Genomic DNA, 16,492 nt, shown 5'->3' on the forward strand with positions numbered 1-16,492 from the left:
CCACTTCCACCTTCTTTCTCAGGCCTGAGTCAGGTACCAGTTTGCTGCATCTCCCAACTGCAGGGAACACATTCCCAAACTCTGAGTTGTCCCCTGAGAACTTCCCTCTGAAGATAGTGGTAGATATCACTTCCCTACCCTTCCTCCAAAATGGGGGTTGGAACTCAACACAGCAACAACTTTATCCAAAAAATCTCATTAAACTTCTTACAAAATCCTCTCGGTTCTTTCAAAACTTGTATTCCCAAAGTGGATAAAGGGTTATCAAGAGCCTTGGAATAAGTTCTCCTGTTTTCCCCTTTGTGTCCTCAATTAAATTTAAGGCAGAAGAGTTCCATTCTAGGAACTTGTGCATTAGTTACTTATTGCTATACAACAAATTACCCCAAAACTTGTGGTATAAACAATAAACATTCATTATTGCTCACAGCTTCTCTGGGTCAGGAATTTGGGCGCCCTAGCTAGGCAGTTCTGGCTCAGGGTCTCTTGAGGTTCCAATCAAAATATCAGCTTGACTGAGGCTGGAGGATCACTTCTAACATGGCTCACTCCTATGGCGTGCAATTTGGTGCTGGTTGTTGGTAGAAGGCCTCAGTTCCTCTCTTTGTGGAATTCTCCACAGGGCTGCTTGACTGTTCTCATGACAGGGTGGCTGGATTCCCGAGGAGTGAGCAATTAAGAAATCAAGATGAATGCAACAACGCCTATTATGATCTAGCCTCATAAGTCACACACTATCACCTCTGATTCTTGATTAGCTACACCTACTAGCTCTGATTCAATATGGAAGGCAACTCTACAGGGCATGAACATCAGAAATCAAGGATCACTGGGGAACATCTCGGCAGCTGCCTTCCACACCCTGTTACACTTCAAATATCATTAGCCCCTAAAACAAACTAAACAAAGTTCAAGTAAAGAAGAGACCGTAAATTCAGACTGGTTTAATCAAAACTTCTTTGGGGACTTCTTGATCTTCAAAATTATGTACGATATCTGACCCTCTCCATGTTTCTTCCTCATCTACAAATGGGTCCCAGACTGTCCTTGAAGGAAAGCAGGGCCTAGGCTTGATTTTAAGGGTTCTTTCTGGTTCTCTGATTTCTGATTCTACATTCTAATAAGAAAATAAAGCTTTTAAATTTCTTTTGAGTTGACATTTACACTAAAATTTATAATTCAATAAAAACATTCTAAAGTATGTCATTACAAGAATCATCTCTGTTTTATTTATTCTACAGAGTAATGATTTAAATTGAACGCATTTGGGCACAGTAAATATTTGACATGAAAAGTAGTTGTACCAGAAGAGGCGTCAGAAAAATAGCAACTTGTCTGACACATAATAACTAGAAAATATTCTTCTGTCTGATCATTTAAGTGTTACAAATCCTGAGAATGTTATACACTGAACAAACTAGATACTACATATAATTAAATCTTGCTTGCAAATCATCCATTAAAAAAATGCTTCGAGGTACAAATCACCTATGTATTAAACATGAGTCTTTACATTTTACAAAGAATTTAAACAAATATACCAAACAATTAAAGTTAAGTGGCTCTTAAAACAGCAATCAGTCAGGTTCAAGGACACACTGTTCCACGATTTCCCGTAAATTGGGGTTTTCCATTGCAGCTGCCACTCGCTCTTTGTCATTTATCTGCTTGTTGACTGCAAAATACAGAGGAAGTTAGCAAAGGAACTGTGTCGATATATAGTAACAAATTTTTTTAGCCTGTTAAAACAGAATTTAACTCCTTGGTAAATTAAAGCTTATTTTGGCTAATGATTCCTAAGTTCTAGAAGGGAGACTTACAGAGAAAATTACACCCTATAATCCTACTACTCTTCCACAACTATTTTCATTTCTTTCTTTCTAGTCTTTTTCCATATACATATTTCCATACAGAGTAAAGAGTAAATGAAATTTTAAAATTTTCTATTTTTCCCCCTTTAACCTATTTTTTTTTAATTACAGGTAATTTAACACATCAAAAATTATATGTCTTCTAAATTAATTATAAAGACTACGCTACATTGAGCACCTTTATACATACACCCTTCTTTTTGGAAAGGTTCTTAAAAGTGGCATTGTTAGATCAAGGGATATGAATATTTTCATGGTTTTGATTCTCATCACTGAATTACTTCCCAACATTTTTTAACTAATTATATTGTCAACAACAATACATGAATTATCACTTTGCAAAAAATATGACAGTATAAATAAAAACAAATAAACACACACATAAGAGAGGAAGTGAAAAATGGCTCCATATTTTTGTTGTAATTCATAATCCCTTGATTAATGATGAGTGAGAACATTACCCCATGTTTATCTCTTAGTTCTGTGAATTTTCCTTCATCCACTAGGTCTTTTTTTTAATGAGTCTGCATGGATCTTCATATAATTAAGGTACTGGCCCATATCTGTTGTCTATAATTTGCTAAAAGCACTCTTGATGTAAGAGTTCAAAAGAAATGTCCATATTCTTTTCTGGACCTTCAATTTAAATTTTAAGTACATAGCTCTCTATCCTGATCAAAGAAAAATATCAAGCCCTCCTTAGAGTTTAAAAGTCAAGGTCCCTAAAGCTGGATATTCTTCAGAGATGTGCAGCTCCTAGCCTAAACCAGCCAATATCCATAGGTCTTACCTCTAGTTCACCTAGAGTCCTACAGAAAAACTACTTCTTGAAAAGTCTAGGTTCCCCCACTTCAAGTAAGAGCTAACAACTAATTCCGCACTTTTTTGACCCCGTAGATAGTTGGATGGCAGAATAACTTGGTATCCAAGATGAAGTACTATCTAAAGTTGTTTCTTTCTAATAATGAGTCAGGATTGACTTACTGTCTTCCTCCGTTGAGTGGGTTCCTTCTGAAATGTAGATTTCCAACTAGGAAAAAAAAATATTAAAAGCAAAACATTTAGAGTACTCTATGATAATGAGTGAAGTGCAATGCACAGAGGACTCAAGAGCCTAAGGATGAAAGCCCAATTCCTTTTTCTAACATCAGTGACAGATCCCTCTAAAACAAGGACTGAAATTAGCAGGATTTTAAATTTTGGTCACCTGTGGGAAGGCTTGCAGGGTTATTCCCATTAATTACTTTTTAAAATGCATACATACAAATAAAAGTTTACACAAATGAGATCTCAAACGTATTTCACTCATGGATCTCTCTACCTCTTCCTCCCAGATTAGTACCTAAAGTATCTAAACTTACTCCCTGCCCCAAGCCCCAAGCAAGCTATACTAATAATCTCGTGTAGTTTCTTCCATATTTTTTCTCCATACCTAATAATGGAATATAGAGTTTATACACACACACACACACACACACACACACACACACACACACCAAGGTTGGAAGTTTCTTTTCTTTGCTTATTTTACAAAAATAGGATCACAATATACAGTTGTCAGTATCCTCCTTTTTCTCATACACTGTTATCTTGCTAAATTTCCTCTCAAGTATAATATCAGTTAAGGTATCCCTCCTGGCCTCCTGCACTCCCTCAGATTAGCTAACCTCCAAGAACTGGAGCTTCTAAGATAAACCCACAAAATTACTGCAAATCCCATGGCAAATAAAGCATGCTATATGATAAACTCGTGTCTACTTTCCAGAGAACAGTGGAGTGTATTAACTAATTCTTATAAAGTTATTTTACTACTGAGATAAACGTTTTTCAAGAGTGAAAAAAAAATCATACCTTATTATGGTTAAAAGAGACCCCAGAGATCATCTAGAACAGTCTTTTTTTAAAAACAAAACACCATATAAATTCCCCTAGTGGCATGACACTAACTCTTCTTCCAGACAATAAAGCAACAGGTATAAAATCACCTTATACTCATTTACTTTGGTTTAAATTATGCACGACTTATTACTCTGGAAAATGGTAAATAAAGGGGAAAAGTCAAGCACTTACCCTGTGATTCCTATATGAACTAACAATACCTCAGCGAAACCACACAGTTGGTTTGGTACCGGGTAGGCATAGAAGATTCTGAATTCGAGAGGTTACTTGCGGCCCTTTCTAACTGGTTCTTACTTGGTTTAAAATTTTTGCACATGAAAATATGCTTAACATTATTAGCCACCAGAGAAATGGAAATCAAAACCATGAGTTATCACTTCCAACCCACCAGGATGGCTATAATGAAAAAGATAGTAATAATACAGATCAAACAGAAGTGTAAGTAAAGATGTGGAGAAATCAGAACCCTCATACTGCTGGTGGGAATGTAAAACGGTGAAGTAGCTCTGGTAAACAGTCTAGCAGTTCCTCAAAAGGTTAAATACAGTTAGCAAAAGATCCAGCAATTCCCCTCCTAGGTAGAGGAAAAATGAAAACATATGCCCAAACAAATTTATAATAGACAAAAAGCGTAAACAACCCAAGTGTCCGTCAACTAATCAAAAGATAAACTACGGCATATTCATACAACGGGAATAGTGTAAGGCAATAAAAAGGACTGAAATACTGACACCTGCTACAACATGGATGAATTCTGAAAATAATATTTTAAGTGAAAAAAGACAACAAACGTATGATTCCATTTGAATTAAACATCCAGAATAAACAAATATACAGAGACCAAAAGTAGATCAGTGGTTAGCTGGGGACAGGGGAAGGTTTGGGGAAATAGGTGTGGGGTTTCTTACTGAGGTGATAAAAATGTTTTAAAACTGATAGTAGTGATGGTTGCAAAACTCAGTGAATATACTAAAAACAATTAAGTTGTACACTTTCAACAGATGGAACTGTGTGAAAGGTGAATTAAATCTCAATAAAGCAGTTATAAAACAAGAAAATCTTCCTTACCTTATGTTTAAACGGTAAACACCGCTGAAGTTTTACTCTTAAGCACAGCCCTGTAGAGGGGAAAAAAAAAAAAAACGGCCCCAATTATCTATTCTTTTATTAGTTCTTGAAAAAGCATACAGCTGTGTGTAGATATCTCCATACAGTACAGTAGCTGGAAACAGCTTTGGCTCAACCCAGCGGAGGTTTCCTCTGAGCCATGCACCATGCTAGCAACTTTTATATAGTCTTACATACTCCTCATAACACTCCAGTGAGCCAAATATTACCAAACCCATTCTATAAATTATGAAACCAAGGTCACAATGTAACTTGCCCAACATCACTGAGCTAGTAAAGTGGCAGTTGGGACTAAAACCCAAGACCACTGCAAAGCCTAGGTCCTTTCTACTGCATCGATTTGCCTTCAAGCAAAGGTCAATTCACTCATTACACTTTATTGAACACTAACAGACCAGATCACCCAAATATTTAAAACCAAGTAAGAGTCACTTAGGGGAGCCTGGGTGGCTCAGTCGGTTGGGCATCCAACTTTGACTCAGGTCATGATCTCGTGGTTCATGAGTTTCAGCCCCATGTCGGGCTCTGTGCTGACAGCTTGGGTCCTGGAGCCTGCTTCAGATTCTGGGCTTCCGTCTCTCTGCCCCTCTCCCACTCAAGCACTGTGTCTCTCTTTCTCTCTCTCAAATATAAATAATTTTAAAAATTTAAAAATAAGATAAAATAAAACCAAGTAAGAGCCACTTAAAAAGGACCACAAGAAACTTCACAAGTTTGGAATCCTCTATGCCGCAATGTACAAATAGAGCTGTTGCCCTGAAACGAGTTCCTCTGAAGTTCAGTTAGCCACCCCAACACCAAGTCACAGTTCAATGATTTTTTTTTCCCCTTGTTGAGACTTGTAAGGGAAATTAAAACTGGGCTTGGAACAGACTCTTTTGTGCCCATGCTCTACTTCTTCCCCCACTTCAAAATAAGGAATGAATTTTTAATTAAATCAACATCCCAAGACACAAAAATCGAATTGTTCTTATTATGCACAGAAAGTGTTCCAGAGTGCTTCGAGTCTAGAACACAGGAATTTCATAATACATATTAAAGAACTCTAAACACAATATATCATTTCTTTAAGGGTTTTCCCTTTAAACCATTTCCTTAAAGCCTATCTGGAGAGTTCTTCTTCTCCCCACGCTGTCTCTTTTATCTGTTACCTGTACACCATCTGAACATTCTCATGTGTTCTACTCACCGTTGGTAGGTGTTTTATCCATAAAGTAAATAATAACTGTTTCACAACTCACAAAGTACTTTCTTGAGCATCAAAATCCTCAAGAGAAGCAGTACAGCATTATTGAGATAGATTCTTTGGGTTCAAGAGTGGCTCCAGAACATACTAGCTACGTGACCCTGGGCAAGCTACTGAATTCTTCTGAACTTCAGTTTGCTTATCCATAAAGTAAGTATTATAACAGTACCACTCTATAAGTAATAAATAGTTACACAATGTGCCTAAAATAGTACTTGGTACATAAAAAGTATCCAATAATATTAGCCATTACTATTGTTATCATTTTCATTTTAACAGCCAGGAACCAAGATAAGCGATTTGTTTGACATCATATAGTTAACAGGCGGACAGCTGGGAGCTAAATATAGACCTTCTGACTCCAAATCCTATGCCCTTCATATTGGATCACACCTGCCTCCAGCTATTCTTGTCTGGACTAAGTCTACACAAATAGTTAACAACTGGTTTCTCTGCCTTACCCGATCACCCCCTTTGAGTTTCCTTTGTCTCTGCAATTATCTACCAGGATAATTCTGAGTAGGTGACAACATCAGCAATCCCAGGGGAATGCACCCAGGTGCCTTTCCCTGTTTAGTACTATCTGCTCACAGGAAATGCCTCCCAAATGTCAGAAAGAGAGCTCTTTTTATTGTTTTCCGATCATATAGATTGAACATGGTTACTACACTACTCTACTAACCTCTAAAAAGGCAAGGGTCCTAAGTGAAACTCGTATTGAAAGAGCCAAAAAAAAAAACAAAAAAAAAAAACCAACAAAACTTCGCTCAAGAAGTGTACAGATCTGGGGGTGCCTAGGTGGCTCAGCCGGTTAAGCATCTGACTTCAGCTCAGGTCTTAATCTCATGGTTCGTGAGCTCGAGCCCTGCTTCAGGTGAGTCCCGTTTCTTTCTCTCTCTCTCCCTCCCTCCTCTCTTTCTCTGCCCCACGCTCACTTGCACCCTCCCTCTCTCTCTCAAAAACACAAAAACAAAAAACAACACCTGAAGTGTATAGATCTGAAATATCTACCACAATCAGATCTTGGTGTCTTTACATTTACTTTTATTTCATGGACTTTCATAAACACAGTTTTTTCAATAATTACAATCATTATGCAAATTCAACTTAGCATTTAAGTTTTTTCATACATTGCTCAGATACTTTGATTCCTTGATTATATTTATCATTTTCAATAGCAATAAGAAATCCCATTATATTGGATGCCATTTCCTTAATAGATACTATAATTTCTTCCAGATTTCTTTATTATAAGTTTATGATAAATGTTTTGTACATGCTACTGTTTTCTTCTATGGAATTATTTCCTTAATTCCTCAAAGAGTAGAAACTTTTTAAGAAGGATTTCCTAATATGTACCCAGAAGCTTGAAAATACTTATACCACATGACCCAATAATTCCAATTAAAGGAATTTATCCTGAGGCAATAACTAGAGACATATAAAAATATTTACATATAAAGTTGTTCATCATAGTATAATTTATAATTGTGAAAGCCTAGAAGTGGTCTAAATGGTATAAAACATAATACATTGTGCTAGTAACACAGACCTACATGACTATATAATTAAAAACTAATATTTAATGATGAATAAAAAATTGCCTATGCTCATCTATTTCAAGCTTTCTATTATCTAACCCTTGTAATGCCGTTGCTATTCTTACTATCTCTACTTTACAGATTAGGAAACTGAGGCCCAGAAAGGTTAAGTAACTTGCCTAAGACCACAAAATGGCAGACCTGATGGAGCTGGAGTTTTAAACCCAAACACACATTCTTTTATGACAGCTGGTTTTTATTTTGTTCTTTATGCTTTTGTGGGGTTTCCAAATTATTGCCAAGATATTACTTTTGCAATTTAAAAAACACAAAATAAACATTACTTTTTGAAAAATCAATTTGCTGAAGACTCTTGGAGTAATAGACCCTCTGTTTAAGAACCCTTATATACCAAAATATTTTAAGACACCCCCTTCACATCAAAAGAGCAGCAGCACTTCTGGAATCTGGCGATTCAGAAACTGTCCAATGACAAAAAAGATAAGTATGCATTCAAAAACACTTTTTCCGGGGTGCCTGGCCAGATCAGTCAGCAGAGCATGCGACTCTTGATCTCGAGGTTGTGAGCTCCAGCCCCACATTAGGTACAGAGGTAACTTAAAAATAAAATCTTCACAAACAGACAAACACCCCAAAACGCTTTTTCTAGTATGGAATATTAATAACTACAATATTACCTATGGATTCACAAACCCTCTAGTCCCTCAAGATGTGGCCCGTATACTAGAAACCACTAATAGGAATCCCAGATCAATAAGCGAGAAAAGACAGAAATTACAAGCATGGAAGCAATAATAAAATGCTTACCTTTTCGATCCTTTTTATAAACATCTATTTTTAAATAGATAATATAGTCCCATAGCTCACAAACTTAAAAATATGAAAAAGTACATAGTAAAGTCTCCCTCCCATCCTGCCTCCAACCTGCCCCGTTCCTACCACCACTACTACCCACCCCCATCACAGCTATTCATTTCTTATGTATTCTTCATGCCTAGGCCATCAAATACAAATGTCTACTTTTGCCTTTTTTTACACAACCGTAGCAATATTACACTTGCTTTTATTTCTTAACACTATGTAATAAAGATCTTTCCATATCAGCACATGGACAGTTTCTTCATTCTCTTTAAGAGCTACATAGTATTCCATTGTTAATACATACCAGCACTGATTATTTAAACCATCCCCTACCGATGAACATTTTGGTTTGAAATAAATGTCCTTTCTCTTCTTTATAACAAAGTATGTATTCAAAGACACCTCTTATGTATCTTACTGCTAACTATTCCAAAATACTGGGAATGCAGCCTCTCAAATAGAAAACAGCCTTCAAAATAAACCCCCAAAGAAAAAAACAAAAACAAACAAAAAACAAAAAACAAAAACAACACCTCTCCCACTAGGACTTCTGCCTATACTTCACTGAAGCCAACAGAGCAGCTAGAGAAGAAGGTGATGGTAGCAGTGCCAGTCTGAGAGCACCCACTCCAATCTCCAGAACTGAGGCGAGGACTGGCTCACACCCACTCTCCAGCCGTTGTAGGTGTGTATACCAAAGAGAAGCAGCATGGTGTAACTAAAGGAGGTATCATGTTTGGAGTCAGGAGACCTGGGTTTGAGCTTCAGCTTCGTCGTTTCCTGGCTATGTGATTCTGAGCAAGTCACTTAGACTCTTGGACACTTAGGTTCCTCATCTGAAAAGTCTCTCATAGCCTGTGAGGACTACAGAAGATACACATCTGAAAATACTGTGCGAACTGTAAAGTGTGATACATGATGCTAATTGTTATTCGGGGTCACTATCAGTAAAATAACTTAGGATTAAAAATATATTTACATATAAAACCTTACCAATAAGGGTTGCCAAAGAGCAGTGAGGTACTGTTGGCGTGAACCTGATTATAACCAAATAGTCTTCTTCGTTTACCTCCTGAACCTCCACACTACTTTCGGTTACCACTTCCAGTTCTTCTAAGGTATTGGGCTTCTCTGGGTCCCGGATGGTTCGAATCAAATCTATAGAATCATCAGAGACAAGGTATTATGTTAAAACATGAATATTCTAGGGGCACCTGGGTGGCTCAGTCAGTTGAGCGTCTGACTTCGGCTCAGGTCATGATCTCACAGTTCCTGAGTTGGAGCCCCACATCAGTCTCTTGCTGCCAGTGCAGAGCCTGCTTTGGATCCTGTGTCTCCCTCTCTCTCTCAAAAATAAACGAACATTAAAAAAAAAAAACACATGGGGCGCCTGGGTGGCTCAGTCGGTTAAGCATCCGACTTCAGCTCAGGTCACGATCTCACGGTCCGTAAGTTCGAGCCCCGCGTCAGGCTCTGGGCTGATAGCTCAGAGCCTGGAGCCTGCTTCCAATTCTGTGTCTCCTTCTCTCTCTGTCCCTCCCCTATTCATGCCCTGTCTCTCTCTGTCTCAAAAATAAATAAAAACGTTGAAAAAAAAATTTTTTTAATAAAAAAAAATAAAAACAGAAAGACCCATGAATATTCTAAATAAGGATGACTTTGCCAGCTCTAATCCAAACACTGATTTTTTTTAAAACCAAATATCACAGTAACTCCCCAGATTTCTGACGGAAAATTTCACTACCAGTTTCCTTTTGAGAAGACAGTTTTCTTGGATTACTATTAGATCACACCCATTTCTTGGATCCAACATTGCAGAGAGAATATAAGAATGAGAAAAGTGTCGGAAAGAAATGTGGAGAAAGAAGTCTCGGAGAATGTGGTATCAGGATTTATGAAAGCAGAATCTGAATCAAGCCTTTAAATATGGGTGACATTTCAATATCTGACATTTAAGGTTGAAGGAAACTAAAGGACCAGAAATTGAGGGGTGCCTGGTTGGCTCAGTTGCTAATGCATGAGACTCTTGATCTTGGGGTTGTGAGTTTGATCCCCATGTTGGGTGTAGGAGATTACTTAAATTTTTTTTAATTAAAAAAAAGTTTAGTCTGCCTAGAACTCAGCATAAGTGAGGATATAAGAGATTCATCCAGACCATCAAGGATTGTTTTTACAGCCAGCCACAGGTAATAAGGAATCAAGAGGTTCTGAACAAGGGAGTAAACGTGGACAGCACTATACTGTCAGCTGGTAACTCATCCACCAGCTGGTAGACTCAGAACTAAGAGTAGAGCCCAGGGATACCAGCTGAAAATGCTGGGCCCAAAACAGGCACATGACAATAGTAATGGAGAGGAGGTGAGAGATGGAGAAGTCATTTCAGAAGCAGAATCAATAGAATTTGACAAGCGTTTGGATGTAGAAGACAAGGAAAGGGAAAATGGAAGCTGACTCAGGTTTTAAGTCTGTCTGGGAGAACACTGATAGAATGAAGAAAAAAAAAAAGCTGGAGAACACAGGAAGAAAGTTGGGTGGGGCTGGGGCAACTGGGTTCAATTTTATACATAATGAATTTGAAGTGCTTAAGGGGCAACCCAAAGGAACATTCCAGCAAACACTGAATGGTACATAAGGCTTAAGAGACCACCAAAGCTAAAGAGACACATAAAAAATGCTCAGGGTGCTGTGTGGCTCAGTCGGTTAAGCAACCGACTCTTGGCTTTGGTTCAGGTCATGATCTCACAGTTCGTGGGTTTGAGCCCCAAGTCAAGCTCCATGCTGATAGTGCAGAGCCTGCTTGGGATACTTTCTCTCTCTCTCTGCCTCTGCCCCTGCCCACTCCCCTCTCCAAATAAAAAAACTTTACAAAAATGCTCAACAACACTCATCATCAGGGAAATGCAAATCAAAACTACAATGAGATACCACCTCACACCTGTCAGAATGGCTAAAATCAACAACACAAGAAATGAGCAATGGCAAGGATGTGGAGAGAAAAGGAACCCTTGGGCACTCTTGGTGGGAATGCAAAGTGGTGTAGCCACTCTGGAAAACAGGATGGAGGTTCCTCAAAAGATTAAAAATAGAACTACCCTACAATCCAGTAATCATACTACTGAGTATTTACCCCCAAAATACAAAAACACTAATTCAAAGGGATACATGCACCCTGATGTTTATTGCAGCATTATTTATAAAAGCCAAACTATGGAAGCAGCCCAAGTGCATCCACTGATAGATGATTAAAGAAGATGTGAGACAGACAGAATGATATTGCATTGTATATGTAATGGAATATTATTCATCCATTAAAAAAAATGAAATACTGACATTTGCAAGGACATGGATGGAGGTAGAGAGTATATAATGCTAAGTGAAATAAGTCAGAGAAAGACAAATATTGTATGATTTCACTTTTATGCAGAATTTAAGAAACAAAACAACCAAACAAAGGGGAAAAAAAGACAGACAAACCAAGGAACAGACTTTTAACTACGGAGAACTGACAGTTACCAGAGTGGGTTGAGGGATGGGTGAAACAGGTGAAGGGAATTAAGAGTACATTTATGAGGAGCACTGAGTAATGTATAGAACTGTTGAGTCATTATATTGTTCACCTGAAACTAACATAACACTAAGTTAACTATACTGGAATTAAAATTAAAAACTTAATTAAAAAAGGGGAGAGAGGGGCGCCTGGGTGGCGCAGTCGGTTAAGCGTCCGACTTCAGCCAGGTCACGATCTCGCGGTCCGTGAGTTCGAGCCCTGCGTCAGGCTCTGGGCTGATGGCTCGGAGCCTGGAGCCTGTTTCCAATTCTGTGTCTCCCTCTCTCTCTGCCCCTCCCCCGTTCATGCTCTGTCTCTCTCTGTCCCCAAAATAAATAAACGTTGAAAAAAAAATTAAAAAAAAAAAAAGGGGGAGAGAGAGAACACCAAAGCTACAGTGGTTGTTGAACCCACAGATTCACGAAGAATGAGTTTAACAGTAATTTTCAAGCTTGGCTGAACAATGGAATTATCAGACCTGCTTTAAAAACAAAACAAAACAAAAACTGATGTTAAAGCCCTACCCCTAAAGATCCTGATTTAACTGATGGGTAGCATGGGTTGGGCATTGTGACTTCTAAAAAATTCCTCAGGTTCCTCTTAGTACAATTTGAGAACCACTAATGTGAAGGGAGAGACCCAAGAATAGATCTGTGGGAAGTACCTAATTCAGGGATCAGAAGGAGAAATAAAAGCAAGAAGCAGAGATGGAAAGGGGGGTGGTTAACAATATTAAACGCTGCAGAAAAATTCAGGTGGACGAGAGCTGAAACAGGTCTTTGGATCTATCACTCAGGAGATCACCTGTAAAAAAGCAGTTTCAGTAGAGGGATGAAGGTAGAAGCCAGCTTGCAAAAGGGGAACTGAGTGGGAACTAAAAATGTAGTCCTAGGGCTTCAGCAGGGAAGGGGAAGGGAAAAGAAAAGAATTGCGGGTTTGGACAAAGCTAGAACAATCACAAGGGTAAGAGAAACTTGAGTGTTTTATATATAGCCCAAGGGGAAGAACCAAATAGAAGAGAGACTGAAAATATGGGGGGGCGGGGCACGACTGGCAAAATAAACAGAAGGGAAAGAGACCAAGGATGTGGGAGCCTGGGTTGGCCTTGGAGAGGACAAGATTTCCTTCCTACTCTGAGGTTGTAGAAAAAGATGGAAAAGGAGAATGAGACAAAAATGGTGAGGCAGAAAGGAGAGTAGAGGGAGTTCACGTAGGATGGGACAACGTTCTCAGGCCTGAGGTTTTGTTGTATTATTTATAGCACCCTTATAATCAGAAATGCTACTGGGAAAACTAAACCAATCAAATTGCAACTTCTCCCCAGCAACTCCTGGGCTTATCACTTGATCAGCCACAGAATTTCAAAATGGAGGCAGGAAAAATAAAGACAAAAGCTTCTTCTTCACAAGGCTCTATCATCGTGGGACTCAGGGAAACACTGCTTTTTAAAAAGAAATTTGCTTCCCCTCATCCTAGGCATGTTCCCTGTAAGGCTCATTTATACAGGCCACATTATATTCTTTATATGTTACTTAAGCCTGATATTAAATTTCATCCTGCATTAAACTTCTCTGGTTTTCTACTGATTTGAGAGCTCTGGATTTATTTCTTTAGAAAGAAATGTTGCTCTTCTCACATTACTCCCCTGATAAAAATTCTTCTATGGCTCTGCACAGATATTCTTTATTTACATTTAAACCTTCAGTATCCAATTCCAACCTGGTATATAAAACAATTTTTTAAATGTTTATTGATTTATTTTGACACAAAGAGAAAAAGAGAGATGGCACAAGCAGGGGAAGGGGTAGTGAGAGAGAGAGAGAGAGAGAGAGAGAGAGAGAGAGAGAGAGAGAGAGAGAATCGAGAATCTCAAGCAGGCTCCAAGCCATCAACCCCATACAGGACTCCATCCCACAAACTATGAGATCATGACCTGAGATGAAATCAAGAGGCAAACACTTAACCGACTGAGCCACCCAGGTGCCCCTAAACACTTTTTGACAGCACTTTCACCTTTAAACCACAAACCCTAACCTGTAGACCCACCTATCTGCCATTCCCTAACATATTATTTTCTCACCTCCATTCTTTTGATCCTTTTTCTGTTTAGTATGCCTTCTACCCACCATATATCCAGAACCTACTTCTACTTCAATGCCTAACTCAAGTGACTCCTCCTTAAACTCTTTCCAGATTCCCCAATCAGAGATTAGAATCTCTCCTTCCTCCTATTGTATCTCTTATTCAAGTCTATTGGTTGGTACTGCATATAATGAAAAAGTCTGTTTTTGCGTACATAGGTCTCCCTCAATATAAACTTGATGACAAGAATCATCTCTCTTCCAAGGTTGTATCCCCAAGTGCCCGTCCGTCCTGAGATGCTGTAGACATAAGTCTGATAGGACAGGAATGTGTCCGTGTTGTGGGGATCATTCCACTCACAATAATCATATAACTAGGGTTGATTAAGTCCTGCCTCTAGTAAGAGAGGGGTAAATTAGATTGGCTCCAACGGTCCCTTCCAACTGTGACCTCCTTCTACTGGCCCATAATCCTTGCCCACATTTTATTTGTATTCTTAGGGTTAAATCTTTCTCCCTCAGTCAGCAGGAATCTCTGAACATTAGTTAGTCCCAGTCTTTTTAGTTTTCAAAAACAATACTACCTAAGTCCAAAAACAGCCGTAAGACAATTGTGAAATGGTGTAAAGTGCACGAAGTTTGAAATCAGAAGATCCGGGGTTTGGTTTTTGCCGTTGTTTAGTGGCAGCGTGACCTCTGGGTAGTTAACCATTCTAAACCTTTGTTTTCTCATGGTCCCAAGGGATTAAAAACAAAACAAACACATGTGACTATATGTGTGTTTCTGTGTATTCGTTTTTTGCACTCCAGGCTTGGCTGTGATAAGAAACTCTAATTTCGAGGCCCAGGTACAGGGAACCAGTATTGTCCTCCTCTTCTCTGGGGGGGGATCTCTGCATTTTCTTTTGCACATGAGAGCGGCTGTAACCTTGGGCCAGTCCCCAACTCGTTAGTCACCCAGCAGTGCTCTCGGTGGTGGCAGCAGGAGGAATGTGTATCCAGGGGTTAGGGAACGCAAGGAAGGAGACCAGTAGTGCAATCACGCCAGCGTTCCTTCCTAACCAAGCACTCTAGACGCCTGCTCTGCCCAGAAGTCTTGAGAAGGGCACTAGGGCATGAGAGGGAAATGAGGTGTTTAAGACCTCCAGGCTCGGCTTAGCCCCAAGTTTGGGAAGAGCCCCAGTCCTAGAAAGACCCACATTTCCCCACTCCGGAGAAAAGGCTTCCCAAGCTTTCCGCCGAGACCCAGAAAAAACCGAAGTTTCCACCCCCAGCCCTCAGGTGAAGCCCCTATTACCCCCGTCTCCACATACAAAGCCACACGCTGCCCTGGGTAAAATTAATTACCATAAACCTCTAGCGCTTTCTCTTCCATGATCCGGGGCTGCCGGGCAGCTCCCCGCTCAAAGAGGCCGGAGAGCCACAGGACTCTGCTCCGCGTCCAGGAAAGCAGCCCGGACACCCGCTCCATCCTTACGCTCCGCCATCCCTGGCGATTGTCCCACCCGAGCCACCGTCTCTCAGCAGCGGGCCTCGCAATTTATCAACTTCCTGGTCTTCAAATGGGCCAAGACGAGCCTAAAGCTCCAGGGGAGCAGAAAATAGGCGGGACCCGACGGAGTAGCGCGGAGGACCTAGGGAAGGGCCCCGCAAAGACTACAAGCCCCAGCATGCTTTCCTCGGTTTCGGCGGGACGGGGGGGGAAAAAAAATTCCTCCCAGCACGTGAGGCGCATTGCGTGCTGGGACGTATGGGGCGTTTTCTTCGGAAGACAGAGAGCTGTATTCTGGGATTTGTAGTCTCTGTCGGGGAAGGGGGTTAGGTAACGGTCTGTTACTTTACACTGTTTGCCTCACTCAGCGCCTTCAATAAGCTAAAGATGAATCCTGAAGAGGTAGGGGGAAAGGAGATCTTGATTTCTAGCGCTGGAGGAGCGTGTGCAAGGAGACTTTACTGTTATTTTTCTGAGGGAGCTGCTTCCAGCCAGTTTTCTTACTTCCTAGTCACGCCGGAAGTGAGTTTCCCTTGGGGTGAAACGGAACACTTTGGGAGCCCAGTGAGGTTCGTTAGATGTCGCAGAGGCGGAGAGGGTTTTTGATTTTCTCGTCTCAGAGGGACTCGGCCGGCACAACTCCCCACTGCGAGCTATTTCTGTTAGTTGCCTTCAAAGACAACTTAGAACGACAGCGCTTGCGCTGTGCCCAGGGCATCCAGTAGTGACACATTGGAGATCGTTATCCTAAAAAGAATGGTTTAAGTCCTCTGGTGTTCGTGGCTGTGATGAATGCCAGTATCAA

At 40.0% G+C, this 16,492-nt stretch overlaps 2 protein-coding genes across 2 annotated transcripts in view; one reads left to right on the forward strand and one right to left on the reverse strand.

The window, feature by feature from the left end:
• Positions 1–392: 392 nt before the first annotated feature.
• CIAO2A (cytosolic iron-sulfur assembly component 2A) lies at positions 393–15,820 on the reverse strand. Its single transcript, XM_040492938.1, has 5 exons — positions 15,543–15,820; positions 9,561–9,725; positions 4,839–4,888; positions 2,856–2,901; positions 393–1,675 (listed from the first exon to the last, which is right to left on the reverse strand). The coding sequence occupies exons 1-5, from the start codon at positions 15,664–15,666 to the stop codon at positions 1,578–1,580; spliced, it is 483 nt and encodes a 160-aa protein (XP_040348872.1). The 5' UTR covers positions 15,667–15,820; the 3' UTR covers positions 393–1,577.
• Positions 15,821–16,059: 239 nt separating this feature from the next.
• SNX1 (sorting nexin 1) overlaps positions 16,060–16,492 on the forward strand; it is a 42,681-nt gene continuing 42,248 nt past the window's right edge. The window contains exon 1 of the mRNA XM_040492936.1: positions 16,060–16,089. Within this exon, the coding sequence (XP_040348870.1) occupies positions 16,075–16,089 (15 nt within the window). The 5' untranslated portion in view covers positions 16,060–16,074. The remainder of the gene's footprint in view (positions 16,090–16,492) is intronic.

The sequence above is a fragment of the Herpailurus yagouaroundi genome, unplaced genomic scaffold (genome assembly GCF_014898765.1).
Source record: "Herpailurus yagouaroundi ecotype Mexico unplaced genomic scaffold, PumYag 184, whole genome shotgun sequence".
In the NCBI taxonomy this organism is placed as follows: domain Eukaryota; kingdom Metazoa; phylum Chordata; class Mammalia; order Carnivora; family Felidae; genus Herpailurus; species Herpailurus yagouaroundi.

Excerpts from the sequence above, each read along its gene's own strand:
- CIAO2A (XM_040492938.1), bottom strand. The coding sequence starts at position 15,666 with ATGGAGCGGGTGTCCGGGCTGCTTTCCTGGACGCGGAGCAGAGTCCTG. Across the intron at positions 2,902-4,838 it reads GTTTACCGTTTAAACATAAG|TTGGAAATCTACATTTCAGA; the intron begins GTAAGGAAGATT and ends TTTTTTTCCTAG. Across the intron at positions 1,676-2,855 it reads CCACTCAACGGAGGAAGACA|TCAACAAGCAGATAAATGAC; the intron begins GTAAGTCAATCC and ends TGTATTTTGCAG.